The 12,709-nt window shown below is 45.2% G+C and overlaps 1 protein-coding gene across 1 annotated transcript in view; it reads right to left on the bottom strand.

Annotated features, from left to right (window-relative positions):
• The window catches only part of LOC124803322 (protein unc-80 homolog), a 995,149-nt gene that overhangs the window by 318,979 nt on the left and 663,461 nt on the right, over positions 1-12,709 (bottom strand). Inside the window, exon 44 of the mRNA XM_047264506.1 lies at positions 10,590-10,783. Within this exon, the coding sequence (XP_047120462.1) occupies positions 10,590-10,783 (194 nt within the window). The remainder of the gene's footprint in view (positions 1-10,589; positions 10,784-12,709) is intronic.

Here is a 12,709-nt window from a genome sequence, read left to right as displayed (position 1 = left end):
GTGGAAGATCACTCCCTCAAATAAAGCGATAAAAACCTCCAGCATGAATAAAACGTAAAACAAGATCTGCCACTGAGGCATTGTCAGCCAATACCAGGGATAGTGAGTCCGGAAAGCTAAAAGTCCATCGCAGGGTGGCTAAGTTGGGGCAGTCCAATAAGATGTGGGCCACAGTCAAACTCGATCCACAATGACAGAGAGGAGGGGGGTCCTCACAATGGAGGAGATAACCGTGAGTCAACCAAGAATGGCCGATGCGGAGCCGGCATAGGATGACAGAGGCCTTACGAGAGGCCCAGAAGGAGGACCACCACGGAGTTGTAGAATCCTTAACTGCCCTGAGCTTATTCGGTGAAGAAAGAGTGTGCCATTTTGCATCCCAAAGGCCCAAAGCCTGATGGTGTAATGCCGAGCGAAGGTCTATTTCCGGAATGCCAAGAGCAAGAGATGGCCTGGTAGTAGTTAACTTAGCCAGTTGATCGGTAAGTTCATTGCCAGGAATCCCAACATGGCCTGAGGTCCAAATGAAAACCACTGAGCATCCACATTGAGCTAGGAGAGAAAGGAAGTCCTGGATAGCGATGACCAATGGGCAGTGAGAGAAACAATGGCCAATAGCGTGCAAACCGCTCCATGAGTCACTACGGATAGTTAAGGATAGTCCTGAGCAGGAGCGGATATGGTCCAGTGCGCACAAAATGGCTATCAATTCTGCAGTGAAAACACTACAGCCATCGGGCAAGGAATAAAGTTCTGTGCATTGTGCATAGGTGTAAGCAAAGCCAGTGCAACCAGCAACCATGGAGCCATCAGTATAAATCACTTCTGAACCTTGGAATGAACTGAGGAGACAGTAGAATTGGTGGTGAAGAGCCATCAGAGGGACGGAATCCTTCAAATCGATTGAGAGATCAAGACAGCTGTGGCCGTGAGACTCATCAAGGAGGGGTACGCGCGTGAGTGGAGGAAAGAGGCGGTAAAGGGAAATGCTGGAGCTCAGAAAAGAACGACTGAATGCGGACAGCCATGGTAAGCCCACATCATGGCCGCCACTGCGGCAGGGTTACCTCTGTGTCTGGATAAAGGAGACCATAATTAGGGTGCCTTGGGGTGCAGCAAAGGCAGAGAGCATAAGATATCAGCTGTTGTTAGCACAAAACTTGCAGTGGTGGAATCCCTGCCTCTGCAAGAAGGCTAAGTACGGGGCTAGTCTGTATGGCGATGGCAGAAACGAATGACACATGTCTTGGCCGCTGAAAACTGAAAGCCATGGGAGAGAGCCCGTGAGTGCGCCTGGCAGATTGCTCCCTGTAGACAGCGTTCTGCATCGCTGATTATGGGGAAGCAAGGTAGATACAAAAATTGTCAGCATACAAAGAGGGGAACACTGTTGGCCTAACAGCTGTCACCAGACCATTAATAGCTATGAGAACGAGAGGGACGCTCAGCCCAGAACCCTGTTGAACCCCGTTTTCTTGCCAATGGGGAGTGCTGTAGGAGCAGCCAACTTGGACCTAAAAAGGGGAACAAGAAAGGAAGTTATGGATAAAAATGGTCAGAGTGCCACGAAGGCCCCATTTGTGAAGGGTGGTGAGGATGTGGTGGCACAAGGAGGTGTGGAGGAGGAGGAGATTAGTGTTTAACGTCCCGTCGACAACGTGGTCATTAGAGACGGAGCGCAAGCTCGGGTGAGGGAAGGATGGGGAAGGAAATCGGCCGTGCCCTTTCAAAGGAACCATCCCGGCATTTGCCTGAAGCGATTTAGGGAAATCACGGAAAACCTAAATCAGGATGACCGGAGATGGGATTGAACCTTCGTCCTCCCGAATGCGAGTCCAGTGTGCTAACCACTGCGCCACCTCGCTCGGTAAGGAGGTGTCATAGGCTTTATGCAGATCAAAGAAGACTGCAAGGAGGGGTTGCCAATGGGCAAAAGCCGACCGGATAGCAGAGTCCAGGTCCACCAAGTTATCCACTGTAGAGTGGCCACAGCGAAAGCCACTTTGAGCCAATGACAAAAGGTTGCAGGATTCAAGGATCCAAAACAGCCGCCAACTCACCATGCGTTCAAGCAGCTTGCAGAGGGTGTTAGTAAAGCTAATTGGACGATAGCTATCCAATTAAAGAGGCACCTTCAACACCGGAACAACAATGCTTTCCTGCCACTGGGTATAAAAAACTCCCTCACTCCACAGACGGTTGAAGAGGGTAAGTATACAATGGTGGCCAGACACCGATAAGTATTGGAGCATTTGGTTATGTATCCGGTCCAGTCCAGGAGCAACGTCAGGACAAAGGGCGAGGGCGTTGGCAAATTCCCACTCACTGAATGGAGCATTTCATGGCTCCGAGCAGCGAGAAACAAAAGACAATGCAAGTCATTCTGAGCGCTCTTTCAGGAGAAGGAACGTGGGTGCATACTGAGCCAACGCCGAAGCTTGAACAATGTTGAGCGAAATTTTCTGCTACAAGGTCCAGATTGGTAGGAACAAAACCATACACAGAAATTCCTGCAACCCCTGTGGGTGGACGGTGACCAAAAATTCACCTGAGTTTCGCCCAGTCTTGTGAAGAGGGTGTGTGTGGCCCTATGGCAGCTACATATTGTTCCCAGCAAATCCGTTTCTGAAATTTGTTTAGGTAGCGGGCCTGGGTGTGGAGTCATTTAAAGACCAGAAGAAGAGCAGTAGAAGGTTGCCACCTGAAGTGTTGAAGAGCACGGCGGCCGTCTTTTATGGCTGCAGCAATTTCCGGAGTCCACCAAGGGACCATCTTCCGGCGTGGGGAACCTAAGGATGAAGGAGCTGCTGAAAGGATGGCAGCAGTCAAAGTTTGAATAGATTCATCAACACTGTTATGTGGCAATACAGGGGGGATGGGAGCAGAAGAGAAGGCAACCCAATCAGCCTTAGATATGGCCTACCTGGGAGGGTGACGGAGCGAAAGACACTGAAGGAAGGTCAAAACAATCGGATAATGGTCGCTGTCACATACGTCATCATGGACTCCCCACTGAATGGAGGGAAGACGACCGGGACTGCAGATGGAGAGGTCAATGGTAGAGAGAGTGCCGTTTGCCACGCTAAAGTGTGTGGGAGCGCCTGTGTTCAGTAAACAGAGCTCAAACGCTACCAGAACGGCTTCAACTGTCCTGCCCAGGGCAATAGTTGTACAACTACTCCAAAGAGGGTTGTGGGCATTAAAGTCCCCTAATAGCACGAAAGGAGAAGGGAGTTGTTGAAGAAGGGTGGTGAGGGTGTGCGATGTGGGCTGCCTGTCAGGATGGAGGTAGAGATCACAGATTGTGATTGGAGTGGCCAGATGGACCCTGACAGCAATGGCTTCTAGAGTGGTATGGAGGGGAACCCATTTACTAACAATGTCCTTGTGGATCAAGGAGCAAACACCACCAGAAGAAAACAAAGGGCCAATTCGGTTCCAACAGAAAGTGTGGAACCCACGAATGGCAGATGAGTAAGAATTGACAAAATGTGTCTCCTGGAGTGCAAAACAAGTGGCAGAGTAGAAGGAAAGAAGGGGCTGCAACTCTGGAAGGTGACACAAATACCTATTACAATTCCACTGGAGGATTCTCAAGCTGGAGTCCAAAGGGGAAGCGAAGGGGTCAGAGTCGGTCACGCTGCCGAGTCACCATCTGTCACCAATGAGGATGGGGTAATATCCATATAGGTGGGGTCAGACTCTGTTGGTTCATTGACTGGAGGAGGGGATGGCTGCACATCAGGGTGTACCGGAGGGGCCTTGCCCTTGTTCTTGCGTTTCTGCTTCTTCTCTTGGGAAGGAAGAGAAGGGCAGACTTCAGCCAGGGTGGGCACGGAATCTTGGTGACCAACAGCTGCGAATCGCACTGCTGATGTGGAACCGTAGATTGCCTTTCAGGGGGGTGCAGGGAAGAGGAGTCCCAGGAGGGAGCTCCAGTACTGGTGGTTGCCAAAGGAGGGGAGAACTTCTCTGGTGGGGGAGGGGGAGCAGCACCCAAAAGGGTGGGTATGGATACTGATGGTGAGGGGGAGGGGGATTGGGAGAGGGAGGAGGAGGAGGCTGAAGGCATGGGGCGAATGGGGTGGGGCTGGGAAGAGGAGGGGTAAGAGGGGGAATGGATGTAACAGAAGCAAAAGTAGAAGACATATACACGGGATGGAGCTAGTCGTACTTTTGATGAGCCTCAGTGCAGGTGAGCCAATCTAAGGTTTCGTACTCTTGAATCCTTCTTTCTTTCACAAACACCGGTCATACGGGTGAGCATGGAGAATGCTGTTCACGACAATTTACACACACTGGTGGGGGAGCACAGGCACTCCCCCCATGGAGGGGGCACCCACAGTCACCGCAGAGGGGATCAGTGTTGCAGTGGGAAGACATGTATCCAAACCGTAAGAATTTAAAGCATCTCATCGGTGGTGGAATATAAGGTTTTACATCACACTGATACACCGTTACCTTGACCTTCTCTGGAAGGACATCCCCCTCGAAGGCCAGGACAAAGGTGCCCATAGCGGTGCGATTGTTTGGAGGGCCTCCTGCACACAGCGGATAAAACGAACCCTTCGCTTCTAGTGGTTAGCACGAAGCTTGTCGTCAGTTTGGAGAATAAGATCTTGGTGGAAATTAATGCCCTGTACTGAGTTCAAAGATTGGTGGGGCGTGCAGAGACTGAGACATCACCAAGATGGTCACAAGCGCGCAGGGTATCAGATTGGCAGCAGAAGATGTCTTTATGAGCAAAGCACCGGACCGCATTTTACTCATTGATTTCACTACACCATACTTATCTTCAATCGTCTCCATGAAAAACAAAGGCTTAGTCATGGCAAAACTTCCACCATCTGTCCTGGTACAAACCAGGTACTGAGGGAAAGGTTTCAACCCAAGCCGGTGAGCTTGACCCTCCTCCCAGGGGGTGGCTAGGGAGGGGAAGGCTGAAGGATCAGAAGAAGGAGTGTCACATCTGCTACCACTCTTAGAGACGGCCACAGAATGGCCAGGCTGGTGAAGCTTTTGTTGCTTCATGCGCAAGGACTCTGCCATAGTGCCATCCACTATGATAAGGGGCTCACCCCTTGGTGGCACCCAGCCACAGCAAGGGCCATCTGGCACGGCATCCATTGCCAGGAGTTCTGGTGCCCCAAAGTGATGAACATCAACTCCTGGGTATACATGAGGCGTTAACAGCTCAGGTACTAGCAGTGTGATTCCTGTGGTCAGGGGCCTCAGCCAAGTGGGTATTTAACAGCCCCACCACACAACTGGCTACCGTTTTGGTGACCTAGCAGGAGGGGGGCCAGGGTGCAAAGGGAAAGGGGAGGGGAGGGGGAGAGGAACATGCACCATGGAAGCTAGGTAGGGAGTTCATCCCCAAATGGCTCACACTGAACGGAAAATTTTGGGAATGGAGGTCAAACTCCAAGGGGACCAAAAACACTGAAAACAGCAAACTAAACAATAGCACAGACCAAAACAAAGCCAGGAGGATAGCCAGGCCGACATAAAGAAGTCCACAAAGAGGGAAAAGTGGGGGCAGAGACAAAAGAGTAAGGATAGAGAGGGAGAGGAACAGGGATAGTAATGCAGCATGGATAGGAAAGGAGACTGCAATAGCTCGGGGCCCCGTGCGCACCACACACGTACCAACAAAAGGACTGCGGACCCCCTTGGAGGGGAGAGGGGAGATTAGGGTTATAGATTTCAGGAAGCATGTAGAAGGTAGGTGTGTGGAGCAGTGGTAGGGGTGAGAAGAGAGACAGAATCAAGGGACAGGTTCTGGAAAGGGCATAATGATTTGAGGGGGGGCTGGAGATCCTGATGGATTTCTGTGGGAGGGTTTAGGTGGATAAATCTGACAGCTGGCAGAGTCCCTCTGTCAGGTAATCCATTAGGTTTAAAATCACTTTGGTGAAGCCTTTGTTGGCAGGTAGGATTACAAGGTCAGAATCAGTTCTTAGGAGGTGGATTGCGTTTGTTTCTGCGGATGTAAGGTTGGATTCCAAGCCAAGAATTTGGGGAGTGAGACAAGGTTTGTGGTTAAGAAATCACACTCAACCCAAAACCAATACTGAATCCTGCTCGACTCAGTTCAGTCCTCCATCCAACCATAATTCACGCCCCATTGCCCCCTAACCAACCATTACTAACATTCCACAATTTTGTAGCCTCAAATCTTGCATCACCATCATTCCCCAAAGTACTCAATTAGGAAACAAACCCCACATCTGCAGAAAGAACTGCAATCCACCATGTGAAAACTGATCTTGATCTGATAAACCTACCGGCTGACAAATGCTCCTCTACTGTGGTTTTGAACTGCAGGGATTACATGGTGAAGGAACTCTGTCAGCTGTCAGATTTGTCCACCTACAAACTCTGCCACAATAACCACATTCCAGAAATTCAGCAGGATTTCCAGTCCCTCCTGAAATCATTAGGTCTATCCCACAACCTCTTCCATGAATCTATCTCTCTTCTTATCCCTGTAACTCTCCACACAGTTACCTTCTACATGCTTCCTGAAGTCCATAAAACTAACCACACAGGACAGCCCATTGTGGAAAGTAACTGTACCCCCAATGAGATAATCTCTGCTCTCGTGGTCCAACACCTTCAGCCTGTTACCTGTGCTCTCCTATATAAAGGACATAAACCATTTCCTCCACCGATTCTCTACAATTCCTGCTCCTTTATCACATGGTACCCTCTCCATCACTGTTCATGCCATCTCCCTTTACACTAACATCCCCAATGCCCATCACCTAGCTACTATTGAACACCACCTTTCCCAATGCCTGCCTGACTCCAAACCACGATCTTCTTCCTGCTGACCATGAAAAACTATATTCTCACCCACAATTTCTTCTCTTTTAAAGGCATCACCTATGTTTAAACAGATCCATGGGACAGCAATGGGTAACCACATGGAATCATTCAATCCAATGTATTCATGGGCCATGTAGAGGAATCCTTCCCAACCACCAGAATCCTACACCCCTGACCTGGTTCATATTCACTGATGATATCTCTGTGCTCTGGAATGAGGGTGTGGATACCCTTTCCATACTCCTGTAGAACCACTACACCTTCTCACCCATTTGCTTTGCATCACTTTGTTCTCTGCATCCCCAAAAGCCACATTTCTTGTTGTTGACCTCCACCTCAAACATGGCTATATCGGTGCCTCTGTCCATATCAGACCAACCAACTGCTGGCAAGACCGCCATTTTGACAGCTGCCACCCTCTCCACATCAAGAAGTTCCTTAAACACAGACTAGCCTCCTGTGGTCATAGCATCTGCAATGACCAGCAGTCGCTCTCCAAATATACCAAGAGTCTCACTGATGAGGCCTACACAGATAGAAATTACCCTCCCTACCTAGTACAGAAACAGATCTCCCATGCCTTGTCTCTCCAGTCATCTACCACTTTTCAGTACCCGTTGTATGGCCACAAAGGTAAAGAAGTGCCCCCCTCCTCCCCTCCCCCCCCCCCCCCCCCCTCTTCCCTTGTGACCCATTACCACCTAGGACCGGAGCAACTGAATCACATTCTCTGCCAGGGTTTTGACTTCCTTTAAAAGTGCCCTGGAATAAGGACTATCACACCTACTACACTTCCCACCCCTCTCCCACTGTCCACCAAACCTATGCAATAGTGATGTCCATCCCTACTTCACCTCTGCTCCCAACCCCTTGCCTCATGACTCACATCCCTGAAATAGATCTAGATGCAAAACCTCTCCCATACATCTTCCCAACAGCACTTACGCCAGTCCTGTTACAGGCATCTCATATCCCATCAAAGGTAGGGCTACCTGTGAAAGCAGCCATGTGAACTATAAACTATGCTGCAACCACTGTGCTACTTTCCATAGGAGCATGATGACTAACAAACTGACTGCCGGCATGAATGACCACCAACAAACTGCGGCCAAGACACAGCATGACCACCCAGTTGCTGAAAATGCTGCTCAACACAATCTATTTCACTTCAACATCTGCATTACACCCTGCCACATGTGAATCCTCTCTAGAAACACCAGCTTTTCTGAATTAAGTAGGTGGGAACCCTTCCTGCAATATTATATATCATTCCTACAGCTCCCATGGCCTCAACCTATGCCTGTCCCAGTCCTCCACTTACCTAACCCTTTGCATGCTCCCACTTATAATGACTCACCTTCCGCTAACATTACCTTCTTTTTTATATAGAGATAACTGATACTATGTATACTATTGATTCCTGACAGGTTAAAATTATCTCAGGTGTTTCATTAAAAGAATTCATATGATTTTGTATACTATGTATTATATTTCAGGCTAAAATGAATAAAACAGAAATTAATGTGTTACAATCAATATGTACTAATTGATAAAATTACTCTTCTTTTAAAAATATTTGAAATTACAAAATTTCTGGTATACTTAAATTCATATTATTAATTGTACAATCTAATTCTAATTATTAAATTTTTTTCTAGATTTATGTATAAAATAATGATATAATTTGGTGAAGATTCTTCTTTGGTAAAGAAAGTTTGTAAACTCTTTTGGTTTATACACTCTTTGGAATAAGGTGAGCACCGCAGAACGTAAGGAGTGGTGAACAAGCCTCTGATGGAACAAGGAGTTTTCTAAGTTTGTCACCAACAATGTAATTACTGTTTTTTTCTTTTTTAATAATCAAAATGTGTGTGATGCTGAAAGATGTGACAAATAATAAAATTCAAGACTAATACAGGGAAATCTTCATCAGTTATTTAGTCATCAAGAACCTACAAAATCGAAATTTCATCTGCAAGAATGTACCTCTAGACAAGACTTTGAGCCACTGACAACAACAACAAGGTAATGAAGATGAGTAAAACATTATTCTTTTGTCTATATTATGCCTCTTGAAGCTTTCAAAATTTGTGCAAAGAACGAGTATTTTAATAGTGATGTGTGGGAGGGTAAGGTAACGCACTCCAGCACAACACAACCTTCTATTCCACCAACACACCCATTAGCATTTTCCACTTCTCTGTTTCTCTCCTTTTCTGATCTCCTTGCTGTCCCCTCCCTATCCCACTCCCAAATGTGTGGATTGCAATTAGCAGTCTTACCCTGTCCCCTCTACGTCCCTCACATTCCTACAAGCAGTACTATACATCCCCCTCTCTACCACAGGCCTTCTCCTTAGCCCCAGCACTGGACTGCTGCTTCCATCAGTTGCAGTTGAGACTCAGTATGGCCACAGCAGCCAGAGACAGCAGTCATGTGTGTGTGAATTGTACTTGTGGGTATGTGTGTGTTTTCTATCTTGCAATTGGTTTAAATCCATATTGACCTGACTCACGGAGTTACTCAGCTGAAGCAATCAGAACACTTCAAAACAGAAACTGCCTTGACATTGCATGATTTGTTGCTGAAGGTAATTCATAATTCTGTAGACTTGTTCCTGTCAGTATGGTTTCCTGCCAAAAGCACTACAACATGAAGACCCTTTCCAAAATTCTTGTGCAAAGAACCTATGGCCCCATGTCCAAGATGGGTACTTGCTTGAAGAAGTTATGAACTGATACTTGTTTCCTAATTGTTTCTGCAAAATCTGGCCCACATATCTTACATGACTACTACCTAAAACCCAGGACTGTCCTCTTTCCTGAAGCCACAGGTTTCCTACTGAAAGCCTACTTAGCCTTGGCTACACCTACATGCACTAAAAGCTTCTTTCTTAAGTAACTAAGGTAACGGGCAAAGCTATTTTTTGCTTCACTGAAAAAACTAACACATAGAGTTCATTTTATGTTGTCAGTATATCCTGCTATCATATTGTAATAGAGCAAAGTGGGATTAGCCTACTTGTTCTTATACCTCTCCTGATGCCAAAATTATTTTTTCTTTTGTGATTTCTTTTCATTAGTAATGCATGTATTATGTGTATATAAAAGGGTCTAAATTTGTGGTTCAGTATTTCTTCTCAGTAAATACTTCTTTCATTAACTCCTTTTCATTTTCTTTTATCTTTTAGTTTTCCATCTGCTTTTTTTCCCTGCTCCCCTCGTATGTCACTTAGCTTTCGGGTATTATTGACTCTTGCATGATGATTTTCAGCAAAATCTGTCTAGCTTATTACCATATCTTTCACCTTTAAGTCCTCAGGTTTTCAAATCTCATCTGATGCAGGCACCAACAATCAGTCTGTCACTTTCATGCCATTCAGTAAGCCCTCCAACACGGCATTTTTGGCGACTTTTCCATAACTGCCCCTATTTCCTAAACCTCGTCAGTCATTTTATCCTTGTTCTATTCCCTTCAATCTTTATGCCAGAAGAAGGTGAGACTGGTTCTGAAATCTTACGCATTTTTATATCTTTATTTGTTTTTTCTACTGCTGCCATTTGGTGAGTAGATTTTTTCATCTTTCTTTGTTTTCAGATGCAGTGAAAAATATATTGTGATTCCTGAACTAGTATGTATGTTGAATGCTATAACATTTACATATACTTGGAGTGCAGGTGTCAAAGTTTGCAAATTTAGGAGTTATAAGAGGTTAGTATGTACATATATATTTACATTTATGTAATTAAATAGCTTACCATGTCAACATTTTTTAGGATAGCCCACGTGAGAAGAACTTTTCCAATCTCAACAGATTTATGTGTCAGTTCTTGTTTTTGCAATGCATTGAAAGCTTCTTCAGGCTTCATGTGAACTAATTCCAACTGAGGATACTGTGAGCGTTTAAAAAAATAGAAATCTCTCACGTAAGATGACGGGTTATGGATCTGATCTGCAACAGATTTTTCCATAATCGTGTAACACGTATATGCATTATACAAACAAAAATAATTAAAACATTACAGTTTAATTCACTTAATTACCACAGTAGAACAGAACAAAGGTAATGATTAAAAAGTAATTATTTTTACCTCAATAATTTGAAATTAATGTTACCTTGGAGGGAATGCCAGTTTCATGCTAAATTTATTACATACAATATTTGTACATAGCTATTAGCTGCCATCACTGCTATATTATCAATGACTCCTCCTGTGGCCAGTAAGAGGTCCCAATGGGCCATCACATGAAATGTGAACTATCAAGAGATTTTCTATAACTTATTTAAAACTGACACTAGACAAACAGTCTCACCAATTAATGATCATCATCGTTTGATTTGGATTGCGCAGATACAACAGGTATTGCCTTTTGGAACTGCTAGTGCACTAACAATTTTCCAACTTTGTTTGGTGCATCTGATTCAAAACATTCCAAACATAGTCAATTACTTGGATGATATATTAGTAAGTGGCACTACAAGAGGGCAATAGCTTGCAAACTTACATCTCCTGCTTCAGACACTTCAGCAAAATGGAGTAAAATCTACAAAATTGTGAATTCTTTCGAAAGCAAGTGGAGTACTTAGGACACATATTGAGTTATAAAGAATTTCAATGAAGTCATCACAATGTGAAAGGAACAGAAAAGATCCAAGTGCCTGCAAACTTAACAACCTTTAGTAATTTATTGGAAAAGTAAATTATTATGCAAAATTTATAATACATACAGTGCAGATCATCAGACGCCTAAACAATCTATGCAAGAACAGTGAAATGTCACAAACCTTTTTACAATTTAAAACAATGTCTACAGTCTGCTCCTTGTATAGCAGCCTATGACTCATCAACTGCCTTATCCCAGCCACTGGCATGTCTCAACATGACATCAAGGCCCTTCTTTCTCACAAAAGCTATGGGTGTGAACAAAACATAGCACATGTGTCTAAAATGCTCATTTCAGCCCCAATCAAACACTCACAAATTGAAAAAGAAGCACTGGCTATCATATTTGGCATCCAATAATTCCATATATTTCTTTATGGTACAAAGTCTTACCTCATAACAGACTATCTTCTTCTTTTGCCTTTATCCCCTACCACCATGGAGTCTACATGGTTATTATCAGATTTGGTGCTGATAATGCTAGAGGGCGGCTGGATGCCCTTCATGTGGCTATCCCTTTATCCCTCGAGATTGAATTTGTGCACTCCAACTGTCTGCGAGTAGTGTTATCCACGTGAAAATGTGCAAACATTTTTCTAAATGTTTGCAAATAGTGTAACTGGGGCAGGATGTGGGTACCAGCCCAGTATTCACCTAATTGAATGTGGAAAACCACATCCAGGCTTGCCGCCACATTGGGCCTCCTTGTTGATCTGCTGGGCGGATTCGATCTAGGACAGGCATGCCTGCCCAAATTGCACAAGCAGCATGCAAACACATGCAGTTATCTGGGTGGGTATTTCATGAATAACTGTATACCATTAATTTCCTTTTTCAGCCTTATGAACTGCCTTCCAGAAAAAAACTGCGTAATACCTACACTGCTATGCTAGCTTCCTCGACAATTACAATTATTCAATTCACTATCAGCAGACAGCGCAACGTGCTACATACTAATGCCGATGCCCCATCCAGACTACCTATGAGATTATTTCCGATATTTTGGACTGAGGAAACCACTGTACTTTCAAACAGATAACACCTTACAAGACCGTTTACAAGAGTTTCCTGACACTGCATCCACATTTGTGTAGGGTAAATCTGAGCACTGAGGAATCACATGCATGAAGACACTCATCAGGCAGTACACCTACTGGGCTGTACCATGCAGGACATCAAGAGGACAGTCCACTACAGCAAGGCCTATGGGTCAA

Source organism: Schistocerca piceifrons, chromosome 6, assembly GCF_021461385.2.
Source record: "Schistocerca piceifrons isolate TAMUIC-IGC-003096 chromosome 6, iqSchPice1.1, whole genome shotgun sequence".
NCBI lineage: Eukaryota > Metazoa > Arthropoda > Insecta > Orthoptera > Acrididae > Schistocerca > Schistocerca piceifrons.
Note: the sequence above shows the minus strand (reverse complement) of the source record. Positions and strands in the feature narration are given on the sequence as shown.